A 14,781-nucleotide genomic window follows, 5' to 3' on the forward strand; every position below is an offset into this window, starting at 1 on the left:
GACCTTTCTTTCTAAGTCTCTTAAGCAACCTGGCTGGGTCGACAATCAAGAACAATCTGCACATTCTGGCCACTTAAAGCTTCCAAACAATAATAATTCCAAAGAAACCTAATCTATTTGTACACAGAACAAAGTGGTGAGCCCTCCAAGTTGTCTTTCGCAATGTGTACAAACAAAAGGCACTGCACACTTAATCACTGGATGGCCAAGGAATTACCCTGAGATGTTTAATCACTATGATCTGAGTACCTATCACACCCTAAGCAGTGAATAGCAATTTAAGAGTTCATTTCCCCGGGGATTTAGTATTTAAATCTTCTCTGCTACAAGGCCACCCTGCTTCTTTCTTCATCGTCTGACTACCTGCTAAATATTTAGTGCCTGGATCTGATAATGTCCAAAAGAAGAAAACATATCACACATTGAAATGGGTCAACTGTATTCCTTTCAAAAGTAAAAGTTAACTGTATAGTGAAAAACTTCACTTTTCAGTTCTTTTATCTAACAGCAGTAGTTGTCAGCTGGAAAAATTTTATTCCCCAGGTCATAACATTTGGCAATTAGGGATAGTTTCTGGTTTTACAATTGTGGGGAAGGGGTGCTCTGCAATCTGTGAGCAGAGACGCAGTATTGACAACATCCTGTAATGCACACGACTGCCTCACAACAAATAACCCAGCCCAACATGCTAATAGGTCCAATACAAAGAAACCCTCATCTGTAGCTTTGAATGACACAAGCTTTCCTAAAACGGAGGGCTAGTTATCTGTATGAGACATATAACTAACTTCTGGGAAAGTTTTATATTTGAAATCAGTGAAGAAAGCTGAGCACCGAAGAATTGATGCTTTTGAACTGTGGTGTTGGAGAAGACTCTCGAGAGTCCCTTGGACTGCAAGGAGATCCAACCAGTCCGTTCTGGAGGAGATCAACCCTGGGATTTCTTTGGAAGGAACGATGCTAAAGCTGAAACTCCAGTACTTTGGCCACTTCATGCAAAGAGTTGACTCATTGGAAGAGACTCTGATGCTGGGAGGGACTGGGGGCAGGAGAAGGGGACGACCGAGGATGAGATGGCTGGATGGCATCACGGACTCGATGGACGTGAGTCTGAGTGAACTCTGGGAATTGGTGATGGACAGGGAGGCCTGGTGTGCTGCAATTCATGGGGTTGCAAAGAGTCGGACACGACTGAGTGACTGAACTGAGTTGAACTGAACTGATACACTGAAGACAAGGATGAAAGAGAGTAAGTAAACTTTTATTGTTTGAATCCAACAGGTTCTTAAAGTCATACACATACAAAATTGATGCACTGGTTCATAAACCTAACAATAAAACAAGGAATTTAAAAATAATGAAGTTTTAAAAGTTTTAGAAAAAAACACTTAACTGTGGAGGTAAACCATCAAAACATCCTCACAGGAATCATCATATCAGTTTGTAAAGTTTCTCTTTTTCCACAATAGTGCTGGAGAGTCTCAATTTTAAAATAGGATTGGTACTGGAAAATATATTCCTCAGAAAGCAGTCCCCAACCTTTTTGACACCAGAGACTGATTTTATGGAAGACAATTTTTCCATGGACCAGGGGTAGAGTGATGATTTCAGGATGATTCAAGCACATTACATTTATTGTGCGTTGTATTTCTAATTTAACACTGCCGCTAATCTGACAGGAGGTACTGGTCCATAGCCTGGAAGCTGGGGACCCCTGACTTAGACTACTCAAAATGAAAAGCATAGTTTAGAATTTTAAGAATTAAAGAACCCGACATTTATCCAATTCTAATGAGTTCAATTTGAATAGTAATATTAAATTTTATACTAACTGGGCCCATGGGATTTTCTAAAGTTTAATTTTTCTGAAGTGAAAGTTACATCCATTTTGTCTTTTATTAATTTTTATTAGAATGTAGTTATTTTACACTGTTATGTTAGTTTCTGCTGTACAGCAAAGTGAATCAGTTATACATACATACATACATACATATATATATATATATATATATATATATATATATATACACACACACACACTCTCTCTTAGAGTCCCTTCCCATTTAGGTAACCACAGAGCACTCAGTAGCATTCCCTGTGCTATTCAGTAGGTTTTCATAAATTATCCATTTTATACAAGGTAGTGTATATATGTGACTCCCAATCTCCCAATTCTATCCCCCACACACCTTCCCCTCTTGGTAATCATGTTGGTTTTCTACATCTATGACTATTTTTCCTTTGCAAATACGTTTACTTGTACAATTTTTTAGATTCCACATGTAATCAGTATCATACAGGTTATAACCATTTTATAGACATATTCTAAACACTTAAGAAGAATCAGCTTCATTGTGTGAATTAAAGACATACCTTATAGATACTGTGCATTCAGTTCCAGACTACCACAATAAAGTGGATACCACAACAAAGTGAATCACATGAATTTTGGGGTTTCTTGGTGCATATAAAAGTTATGTTACACTACACTGTAGTCTAAGAGTGCAATAGCCTTATGTCTAAAATATATGTACATACCTTAATTTTAAAAATGCTTACCATCATATGAGCCTTCAGAAAGGCATAATCTTTTTGCTGGGACTTCCCTGGCAGTCCAGTAGTTAAGACTCTTCACTTCCAGAGCAGGGTGGATCCCTGGCAGAGAACTAGGATTCAACATGACACACTGCATGGCCAAAAAAGAAATCTTTTTGCTGATCGAGGGTTTTGACTCAATGTTGACAGCTGCTAACTGATCACACTGGTGGTTGCTCAAGGCTGGGGTGACTGGCAATGTCTTAAGATGACAAAGAAGTGTGCCACACTGAGTGAATCTTCCTTTCCTGAAGGATTTCTCCATAGCATGCAATGCTGTTTGAAAGCATTTTACTGACAGAAGAACTTCTTTCAAAATTACAGTCAATTCTTTCAAACTCTGTCAGAGCGTTATCAGTGAAGTTTATGTAATCTATAATATTCTAAATCCTTTGTTGTCATTTCAACACTTTTCACAGCATCTTCACCAACAGTAGATTCTATCTCAAAAAACCACTTTCTTTGTTCATCCATAGGAAGCAGCTTCTCATCTGCTAGAAAGTTTCTGTTGTGGTGCTGCAGCAACTCAGCCACTCCTTCAGGCTCCACCTCTAGTTTTCTTGCTGTTCCCACCCCATTTGTAGTGACTCCCTCCACAGAAGACTTGAGCCCCTCAAACTCATCCGTGAGGGTTAGAATCACCCTCCAGGCTCTTGCTAGTATTGCTATTTTGACTTCTTCCCATGAATCACAGATGTTCTTAATGGTATCTAGAATGGTGAAATCTTTCCCAAAAGGTTTTCAATTTACTTTGCCCAGATCTATCAGGGGACTCACTATCTACAGCAGCTATAGCCTTATGAGATATATTTCTTAAATGATAACACTTGAAAATCAAAATCAAAATTACTCCTTGATCTATGGGTTGGAGAAATGATATTGTATCAGCAGGCATGAAAACATTCAAATTTGTTATACATCTGACAGAGCTCTTGGGCAACCAAATGCATTGTCAATGAGCAGTAATATTTTGAAATATTTTGAAAGAAATCATTTTTCCTGAGAAGTAAGTCTCAACAGTGAGGTTAAAATATTCAACAAACCATGTTGTAAACAGTTATGGTGTCATCCAGGTTTTGTTGTTCATTTACAGCATACAGGTAGAGTAGAGCTTAGCATAATTCTTAAGGTCTTAGGATTTTCATAACAGCTAGAGCACTAGCTTCAACAAGTCACCAGCTGCATTAGCCCCAAACAGAGTCAGCCTGTCCTTTGAACCTTTGAAGCCCGGCACTGACTTCTCTTCTCTAGGTACAAAGTCCATTTTCTGCCAACAGAACACTGTTTTGTCTATACTGAAAATCTGTTCTTTAGTGTTCAGTTCAGTTGCTAGTTGAGTCTGACTCTTTGTGACCCCAAGGACTGCAGCACATCAGGCTTCCCTGTCTATCACCAACTCCCAGAGCTTACTTAAGCTCATGTCCATTGAGTCGGTGATGCCGTCCAACCATCTCATCCTCTGTTATCCCCTTCTCCTCCCGCCTTCAATCATTCCCAGCATCAGGGTCTTTTCAAATGAGTCCTTTCCTCCCATCAGGGGGCCAAAGTATTGGAGTTTCAGCTTCAGCATCAGCCCTTCCAATGAATATTCAGGACTGATTTCCTTTAGGATGGACTGGTTGGATCTCCTTGCTGTCCAAAGGACTCTCAAGAGTCTTCTCCAACACCACAGTTCAAAAGCATCCATTCTTCAGTGTAGCCACCTTCATTAATGACCTTAGCTAGATCATCTAGATAACCTGCTGCAGCTTCTACATCAGCACGTCCTGCTGTACCTTGTACCTTTATGTGATGAAGACAGCTTCTTTCCTTAAAGCTCATGAAACAACCTCTGCTAGCTTCAAACTTCTCTTAGGCAGCTTCCTCACCTCTCTCAGCCTTCATGGAATTAAAAAGAATTACGGCCTTGCTCTGGCCCTGGTTTAAGGGAATGTTGTAGCTGATTTGACCTTCTATCCAGATCACTAAAACTTTCTTCACATCAGCAATAAAGCTGTTCAGCTTTCTTATCATTCTTGTGTTCACTGAAGTAGTACTTTAACTTCCTTCAAGAACTTTTCCACCATATTCACAACTGGGCTAAGTGTTTGGCACAAGTGGCTTAACACTCAGCCAATCTCAGCTTTCAACATGCCTTCTTCATTAAGTTAAATCATTTCTGCTGCTGCTGCTGCTAAGCCGCTTCGGTCATGTCCGACTCTGTGCAACCCCATAGACAGCAGCCCACCAGGCTCCCCCGTCCCTGGGATTCTCCAGGCAAGAACACTGGAGTGGGTTGCCATTTCCTTCTCCAATGCATGAAAGTGAAAAGTGAAAGTGAACTTGCTCAGTCGTGTCCGACTTAGCGACCCCATGGACTGCAGCCTACCAGGCTCCTCCGTCCATGGGATTTTCCAGGCAAGAGTACTGGAGTGGGGTGCCATTCCCTTCTCTGTAAATCATTTCTAGCTTTTGATTTAAAACGAGAGACATGACTCTTCACTTGAACACTTCCTGCATGGTTATTAATTGGTCTAATTTCAATATTAGTGTGTCACAGGAAATAGGGAGACCCAAGGAGCAGGAGAGAGATGTGGGACAGCCAGTCAGTGGAGCAGTTAGTACACACACAGCCTTTGTTAAGTTTGCCATGTTATATAGGTGCAGTTTGTGATGCCCCCCAAAACAATGACAATAGTAACATCAAACATCACTGATCATAGATCACCATAACAAATACAGTAATAATGAAAAAAGTTTGAAATATTGCAAGAATTTCCAAAACCTGACCAGGACAGGGAGTGAGCAAGCCCTGTTAGAAACATGACAGGATGGATTTGGTTGATACAAGGTTGCCACAAACCTTCAATCTGTAAAAACGCAGTATCTGCAAATCACAACAAAGGGAAGCCTAACAAAACAAGGTATGCCTGTATATGAATTAAAGAAAAGATAGACCTAGCTTTTCAAGGGTACAAAATTTTCTATTTAAGGAATTAATATTTGCAAATGTCTTTTTCTACAGCCAATTTTTGAAGTATCAAATGAATTATTTAAAATATCCAAGTATTGACTTCCCTTCTCAGGACCATACTATACTCTGCTTTGATATAACTAGACTAGAGTGATGTGAAAAATATCTGTAAATCATGTAAGTGATAAGGGACTTCTACCTAGAATACATAAAGAATTCCTACAACTCAATTTTTTTTTAAAAAAAGACAACCAATCAAATAATGGGTAAAGAACCTGAATAAACATCTCTCCAAGGAAAATTCAAAGGGTTAATGAACATATGAAATATGCTCAACATCATTAGCCATCAGTGAAATGCAAATCAAAGCCACAATGAAATCCCACTCCACACTTACTATGATGGCTATACTGAAAATGACAGAGATCAACAAGTATCAGCAAGGATGTGGAGAAACTGGAACCCTCATACCCTGCTGGTAGAAATATAATAGTGCAGCCACTTTAGACAGCAGTCTAGCAGTTCCTCAAAAGTTTAAACATATTATATGATCCAGCAATCCCAATCCAATGTATAAGCAGCACTCCTCCCTATAAGTATGTCCACACAAAACCATGAATGTTCACAGTGGTATTCTAGCAGGCAACAAGGCAGAAACAACTCAAATGTCCATCAATGGATGAATGGATAAACAAAATCTCCATACCACAAAATATGATTTCTACAGAAAAACGAAGTCCTGACACATGCTACAGCATGGATGAGCCTTGAAAACATGCTAAGTGAAAGAAGTTAGGTATAAAGGACCACATACTGTACAATTCAATGTACATGAAATGTCCAGAATGGGCCAACCCGTAAAGACAGAAAACAGACTGACGTGCCTACGGCTCTGGGGAGGGGGTGGTAGGAAATTGGGAGTGACTGCTGATGGGTACAGAGCTTCTTTCTGGAGTTATGAAAATGTTCTAAAACCAACTATGGTGATGCTTTACAAAGTTCTCTGAATGTATTCAAAACCACTGAGCTGTATACTTTAAATAGGTATATGAATTATATCTTAATAAAGTCATTTTCTTTAAAGATACTTGTTTATGAAGCTGCCACATGAAATACGAACTATTAAGCTTTTTAAAACTAAAAAATTCAGCCTTAAGACTCTATGAGATTGGCCAAGACTCAATATTTATTAAACGTTGACATTTTATTAATGATTCAAGAATTAACATATCTTTGCTAACCCTTTTTGAGATAGTACAATATAGTGTAAATTACACTAGAAAGAAAAACACTAAAATATGCCACAACTTGAAATTTGTTAGTTTAATATCAAAACCAACTCCATCAGATAGGCACTGTCTTACTTGATAGTTTCAAAGAAATAACTAGCCATGGTAACATATTTCCTAAGTAGGGAAACTATTTCATACCCTACTAAAGCTAAAACTAATTTTCTTTCCATTAACCATGCCCTCTCCTGAAAATTGAACTAAAAATCGAAAACTTGGATTCAAGTTAAAGTCTGGGATCATCCCCTCCTAGCTGTTTGCACATTTCAGTTCTTTCACCTGTAAATCTCAAAGGATTACAGTAAGGATCAAAACAACATAAAAAAATAAGAAATGTTTTTGTACACTGTAAAATTTTGTTACAATTCCTTTTACTGTTTAAAATAGATACAAACGTTCTGATAATGAAAATAAACTTTAAATACTGGTAAAAATATTCCCATAAACTAAAAGTAGTAAGTCAAAACTGCTGAAGAAGAATGGTTAGAGAAAGGCTCTTCTTAATCTCTGACACTGCAGGGCCCCCTTTAACCCTACGTGACAGAATTTTGACCTCTCTAGAAAAGCCTGGATGATGATCCTGCAGATGAAATTACAGCTACATGGTTTCAGCCATCACTGAACCACACAGAAACCAAAAAACCATAAAGGGAAAGAGCAGGTTCATTGCTTTTCCACCCAAATTATAGTAACAAATAAAATTAATTTTAATAGCTCTGCCTTCAACTTTGGGATTTCTTTGACTGATCATCAAAATCCTATCAACTCTAAAAAGCTATCGTTAACACAGCTACAGCATGAAATACTCTTCCATGAAAAAAACATTTTTTAAAGATTAACAACACAGGAAAATGCTTACAAAACATTGCTGCATAATAAAAATGAGACATAATACAGTAAGTTAAAATCCACTGAGCCCTTACAACATGTCAGAAATTGTGCTGAGTTTAACATGTTTAATCATAATAAATCCTTATAACAGCTCCTTAAAATACTATTAGCATTTTACAGGTGAAGAAACTGAGATGAATCTTTCTGATAAATGACACTAAGGTTACAGAACAGTAAGGAAGAAACAGAGGATCTGAATCTATCCAATTCTCATCCACTTTTCCAAATGGCATTCTTAGGTGCCCAAGAACTTATTTACACACTAAAGTGGTGACTCAGGAGCCTACACTCTTAACTACTGCATTATACCCCATACATATCATTTTTCTTTAAAAATGTATAAATGAAGATAGGGAAGTGTCTTCACCTTAAGCTTGAGCTGAGATTCAGAAGTGTCTAGGTAAGACCATAGGAATAAATTCTGTCATGGTCTGGGGCTAGTGGAATGGTCCAGGGAATGGGAAGGACCGATCCTCTTGTGTGAGTTAATACTGGCTCTTGGACTCCTAGCCTAGGTTCAATGGAGAAAGATGCTAAGGGAAAAGGCTTAAGTTGTTCCTGTGAAGGAGGCTAAGTGCACAGGGACAATATTTGCGTGATACAAAATCAGAAAAGTCAGGGTCTCCACTTTAGAGTGAAGAGCTGGATCTGAAACAGAGACAATTACAGAAGTGCAGCACCACTCTTACAGCTCCGTATTTTGAAATTCTGACATTCAAGGACATTGCCCGGGCAAGGATAGCAGCAGACCTCCCCACCTCCAAGTACCATTCTGACCAGGGAATCAACCAGATAGGAACAGGAGAAGGAGGTGAGAAGACTGAGTTTCTGGGGCCTTCAAGACATAACTAGATGAAATAAGGAAGATGGAGGTCTTGCTTCAACAAAAGGGACCAAGAGTTGGTGACTGTTAGTAATTTTCACTCTTTTGTATCCGCTGAAGTGGTGAAAACTGGAGGTTATTAAAAAACTGGAAGAAAATAACAGAATTCTAACAGGTTTGTCACATGGTGATATAATTTCAGGTGATTGCGACTGCCTTTAAATTTTCTGTATTAACTGCCTACAGCAATGAGTGTAATTTTATAATCATGGGGGGAAAAAGATTTTTAAAAAGTCAACCAATCAGTTCCAGTAATATAAAAATGCTATTTCTAAGATTAAATTTCAAGCCTACACCAAAATCTGTGTTTCAAACCTCTAGAAAATTACATCCTGTTATATATGTAAAGTAATTGCCACTCTTCTTATAACTGGGAGTACATTTTGTTACAGTTATACATTTTAATCAAAACAAAAGAAATATTATACCCACAAAATTTAGTATACCCCATTACATTTATGGTATACTTGTAATTTATTATTATTGTTTCACGATTGGAAGCTCATATTCTTTCGGCAGACTAGTCTTCAAATTTAGGACGAGCAGACCAAGACAAATAGACGTTCTGACCTATAAAATTAACCTCATGAAGTAATTTATATCAATCATCGATTATATACAAGGTCGCACCTTACACTGATTCTCAGGCATCATAAAGTAACTTCCTAAAATAATGAAAGCAATGAAATCCATAATTGCTATAGTTCCTGCAGCCGGTCTTTGGAAATTTCTTTTCTCAGGTTATATAGAAAAGCTCATGGGTATTTTTGTAAACATACCCTTATGGTCCATTTCACAGTAAGACCATTTGTAAAAGCAGAAATAAAATCTGAGACACAACCCAAGCTACTAATCCTGTATGATATTTATTTAGAAAACAAGTATCAATTAAAAAAAAAAATGTTTGGGATACCGGTGGCTTCCCTGGTGGCTCAGAGGATAAAGCGTCTGCCTGCAATGCAGGAGACCTTGGTTCGATCCCTGGGTCAGGAAGATCCCCTGGAGAAGGAAATGGCAACCCACTCCAGTATTCTTGCCTGGAGAATCCCATGGACAGAGGAGGCTGGCGGGCTACAGTCCACGGGGTCGCAAAGAGTCAGACACGACTGAGCAACTTCACTTTCACTTTCACTTCATCAAAGCCTCAGCTTCCTAACAGTGTTCATGAAAAGTATGTTACTGGTAAAGGAAAACTTTAAATTTAGTCCTAGATTTCAAAAATGGGTCACCTTCTTACCTGGAGATTTGATGTCCAGCATAGAGGAGCAGGGCCGTCAAAAAATATAGATAAAGCTGAACCAGATGCTGCCTGGGCAAGGTTAGTAGCACAACACTCAAGATATAACCTGTAGTAGAAGTGAAGAGAGATATAAATAAAATTCGATTCTAATTTAGTCTTCCAGTTAATTACACTAATAAAAGGAGCTTGAAGTAAATTACTTTCCAATTAGGTTTCAACAACTTTGAGGTTTTTTACTTCACTACCAAAGCAAGCTTAGCATAGTAAAATCACTTGGATTTTTCTATGGAAAATATAAAGCATTTTTCACTTCCTTTGTAAGGTTTCTCTACTTTAAAATTGAATATATCACACAAAAGTACAACAGGATTCTCCTCATCAACTCCCTTTCCTTGTCTCCTTGTTTCTTCTCCACCAGCTGCCTCAGTCTCTAGCCCCAGAGGAGGAACAGGGGGTCTTACTGTCCCTCTACCACATCTGCGGTGTGACTCAGGTCTTATTTCTCCAACTCCAAAAGACCCTCTATGTTCTATGCCTTCAATCATTCCTCTGACACCATCCTCATCCCTCAAAGAACGTGCAGGACTCTTTTCCCCAGTCGTAAAGAAAAACTCATCACCACACCCATTTCTCCTTTTCCTGTTACCTTTCTTTCATTCCAGTGACAAATGTTATAAACTATCTGTACCGATGCCTCTAATTTCTATTATTCCCTCTTTACCCTTTACAATCTTAGATCCTCTACAAACCCTTGTTTGCTTTCTCTAAAGAAACTTGGAAGTTAACAATTACCTACTAAATAGGAGTCAAATCTAAGACTCAAATTTAAGTCAAATCTAAGACTCCTATTTAAATCCTTGCCCCAGCACCTGAAGCAACAACTACCCTCAAATCTATTATTCTTTGGCTCTGTGTCACGGACTTCCACTTACCCTCTAAATAATTCTCCCCTCTATTTTCTTTTCACCCTTCTCAAGGGAACATAGGAAATCTAGTTTCTGAATAACTTCTACTCTTTATGTAAGTATCTAACTCAAATAATCTATTTTCCTGCTTCAAATATATCATTCTAGATGATACAACAGTAGTTCTGAGAACCTACTACATAAGCATAAAAACCTTAATCATTTCCTGTTCTAAGTAGACAATTATAGCTCATGATGTCTGAGATAAAGTCCACTTAAATCTTCCCATACAGGAGTATAAACTGAGCTCAGGTCCTCCTCCCTCAACAGGCTGGCTCACCTCCCCCTCCATTCACTCTGACTCAAACCTGAGTCACCTGTGATCACCCAGTCCCACTGAGTCTCTCATCTGTTACCCCTCCTTTCCAGTCCCTATGCCCCTACCTAACCCTTTCTGTAATACAATAATATATGCTGACTGCTATTTATCTTTCAGTCTCTTCCCCTCCTCATCCATCCTATGCTTTGTTACCAGGGTAATATTCTCAAAACCATCACTTTCATTTAGACAACTCCCGCTCTAAAACTTTCAGAAGTTTTAAAGAATCTGCCTGCAATGCAGGAGACCAGGTTCGATCCCTGGGTTGGGAAGGTCCCCTGGAGAAGGGAATAGCTACCCACTCCAGTATTCTTGCCTGGAGAATTCCATGGACAGAGGAACCTGACGAGCTATAGTCCATAGCATCACAAACAGTTAGACACAACTGAGCAACTAACACTTTAACTTCTCAGTGTTACGTTAAACATCTTGCAAAAATCTGGCCCTGGCTTATTGTCCTCTCATGAATGAGTCTTCATTAGGGCACAGACATCCCTTCTTAGCACCTAATGTGTCCCTCATGCTGAATCGATCATGCCTAAAGTTTAAGAAACAGGAGCTGTGCTAGGCACTACATATTTTCCACACATCCTAACTTTAAGAATCATCCACGGGAAGCCAGAGATACATATTTCTATTTGCTTTTCATTTTGTAAAATAATTTCCTCTAATTAATTTTATCTCTTTCTCATAGGACTTAAGAAGTATTTAAAAGGATGTTTATTATATTTAGCAAGCATTTTCACTATTTGTGGCTGAAGGATTTTCTAATCAGTCTACTTATTGCATGAAATGTTTCCTTAGATTTTCTGACATTTAATAAACTATCATTTTCCTTCCCAGATATCCTTATCTTTCCCTTCTCCTGTGTATCTCATAAAATCAGCTGCCAAATTCTCTAGACTGAACATATTCATTTCATTCTTTCAATTATTCAGTCATTCAGTCAATCAACATTAGTATGTGTAAAGTATGATCCAGATGCACTGGTGGCCATGGAAAATCCAAGAAGAAAAAATAAAGAAATCACAGTCTCATGAAAAAACAAACAAGGACAAAAGTGTGTACATCCTTGGTAGTTTCATAAACAAAAATTAAAAGAGCCATGGTTAGGTGATTGTTTGACCTGGACCTCAAAGCATAAATGGATCTTTACCAGGCTAAGAGAAAGGAGAAACATTCTAAGAGAACAGCAACAGCAGGTCTGAAAGCCACAGAAGTACAAAGGAAATTCTCAGGAGACAGGAACTGTAGACCAGACCAGATTCTGGTGTAAGTAGAAAGAGTATTAGGAGGGTACTGGGAGATGCTGCTGACAGAGCTGGTGGCTCAGACAGTAAAGAAACCACCTGCAGTGCTGGAGACCCGGGTTTGATCTCTGGGTCAGGAAGATTCCCCTGGAGAAGGGCATGACTACCCACTCCAGTATTCTTGCCTGTAGAATACCATGGATAGAGGAATCTGGCAGGCTACACCCCATGGGGTCGCAAAGAGTCGGACATGACCGAGTGACTAACTCTAACTAACTCAGGATGAGATGGCTGGACGGCATCACGATGCAATGAACATGAACTAGGGCAAACTCCAGGAGATGGTGAGGGACAGGGAGGCCTGGTGTGCTGTAGTCCATGGGGTCGCAAAGAGTCGGACATGACTGGGTGACTGAAGAATAATTAAGGAGTTTAGCCTGGGCTTATGTTCTCAGATCCTTTAAATACCATATATGTGAGGTAAGAAAATGAAAAACAAAACAGTAACAAAAACCCCTACGGTTCACCTATATGCCCATTTTCACATTCCAGTGAAAAAATAAGTGTGATAAAATACACTGCACAAGAAGATTTTTGAGAGATTATGAATACTTATGCTGATGCATTAAGAGCTGTATGACTAAAATCATCTGAACTACAATAAACAGCTGATCCTCAAACAATGCAGGGATCAGGAGCACGAAGCCCTCCTCATGGTATAAAACCTGAGTGTAACTTTATAGTCAGCCTTCTAAATCTACAGAGTTCAAGGGTCAACTGTAAACATCATCTAATTAGTTGAAAAATACAAAACTACTGCTGATGCAAATATGCATCATTATTCAGACTATAGGATTAACTGAACCAAACAAAACAAACTAAATTGGTAATGATGAAGCTTGTTGTTCATTTGCTAAGTCGTGTCTGACTCTGCAATCTCATGAACTGCACCATGCCAGGCTTCCCTGTCCTTCATTATCTCTAGGAGTTTGCTCAAACTCGTGTCCATTGAGTCAGTGATGCCATCCAACCATCTCATCCTCTGCCCTCCCTATGATAAAGCTAACTCAACAGTAATTTTAAAAAGCAAGACTACCAGCATTTAGAAATAATGATCTGCTTAAAATAACATTGGTGAACCTTCCTAACGAAATACAAGAATTTCTGCTATTTAAAGGGTTATTTTAGTAGTGGAGAGAAAAAACAATGAGGACATGGAATAAAATAGTAGCTTTGGATATGAAGTTGGCAGGGCCATTTATGGGGTCGCAAAGAGTCAGACACGACTGAGCAACTGAACTAAACTGAACTGATACTTAAATAGGTCTTAATGGTAATCTACTGGTGAATGGTTGAGAAAAAGGAAGTGAAGATGGTTCTGATGTCTCCAGCATGGGTAACTGAAAGGATGGCTTTGCTACGAAGACAGGAAATACTTAAGGGGGCAGAGGCCTGAGGTTAAGTAAAGGTGATGAGATAAGTGATAAGTTGAGGTGCTTATAAAATATTTAGGTTGAGATAGCTAATGATAGTTAGAAATCATTTATTCATCACCAGGCACTAGTTAGGTACTGATAATACTCAGATAATAGACACCACCATTCCTACCTTAAGGGAGCTAACTATCTAGTTGGGAAGATAGCTAGGTTTATGGACCCTTAGAATGTAGTACAGTAAGTACCATGGTGGAGGTATGAACTGGATACCATGCCATCAAAGAGGAGGACCAATAATGGAGACTGAAGTGGTCAAAAGCAGTGAAAAGTGGAGATAGAGATTTGTAGCCAAAACTATGTGAAACCACCCCAACAACAAAATATGAAAATTAAACACAAATCCTAGGAATATCAACGCTAAAGAAGGAGTCCAAAGATAGAGCAAAAGACACAGAAGGAATGATTAATAATCTAGAAGAATTTAGAAAGATTTTTCAGAAGGATTGTGGTTAACAGTTTCACAAACACGGAAAGGTGTACAAAACAGGGATATAAATGAAGTTTGAGCTTTACCTTTTAGGTCACTAATGATTTTAGTGATCATAGTTACAACAGAACTATTCTCATATGCACTCTTTTCTTTGCAACTGCTACAAGCCCATGCTAGCTCTGGATCTCATTACCTGCTGCCAAAAGTCCTAAATGGTCTTCTATCTTCCAGTTTCTCCCCTCCCCAATCCACTATCCTAGCCTATTCAACACTGACTAACCAATCTTAAGATGCAGCTCACCTGCTCTAAATCCCTTACTGACCCACCACCATCTATCAAGTTAAGCACAATATCTAACATTTGCATTCAGGCTTTTCACAAATGGCCCTATTCCCCTTTTCAATATTATCTCTTTTCTCCTTTATATATCCTACACCCTGCAAACAGTTCTATAATTAACATCTGGATA

General features: G+C 38.7%; 1 protein-coding gene across 3 annotated transcripts in view; it reads right to left on the minus strand.

Moving 5' to 3' along the window:
- Positions 1 to 14,781, minus strand: part of RNF145 (ring finger protein 145) — a 61,686-nt gene that overhangs the window by 38,180 nt on the left and 8,725 nt on the right. For 2 of the 3 annotated variants that reach the window (XM_068979777.1, XM_068979779.1), the window contains one exon: positions 9,849 to 9,957. In XM_068979777.1, the coding sequence (XP_068835878.1) occupies positions 9,849 to 9,957 (109 nt within the window). Of the gene's footprint in view, positions 1 to 9,840; positions 9,958 to 14,781 lie in introns of all 3 variants that reach the window. The other variant, XM_068979778.1, reaches the window with a different exon arrangement.

This window comes from Capricornis sumatraensis, chromosome 9 (assembly GCF_032405125.1).
Source record: "Capricornis sumatraensis isolate serow.1 chromosome 9, serow.2, whole genome shotgun sequence".
NCBI lineage: Eukaryota > Metazoa > Chordata > Mammalia > Artiodactyla > Bovidae > Capricornis > Capricornis sumatraensis.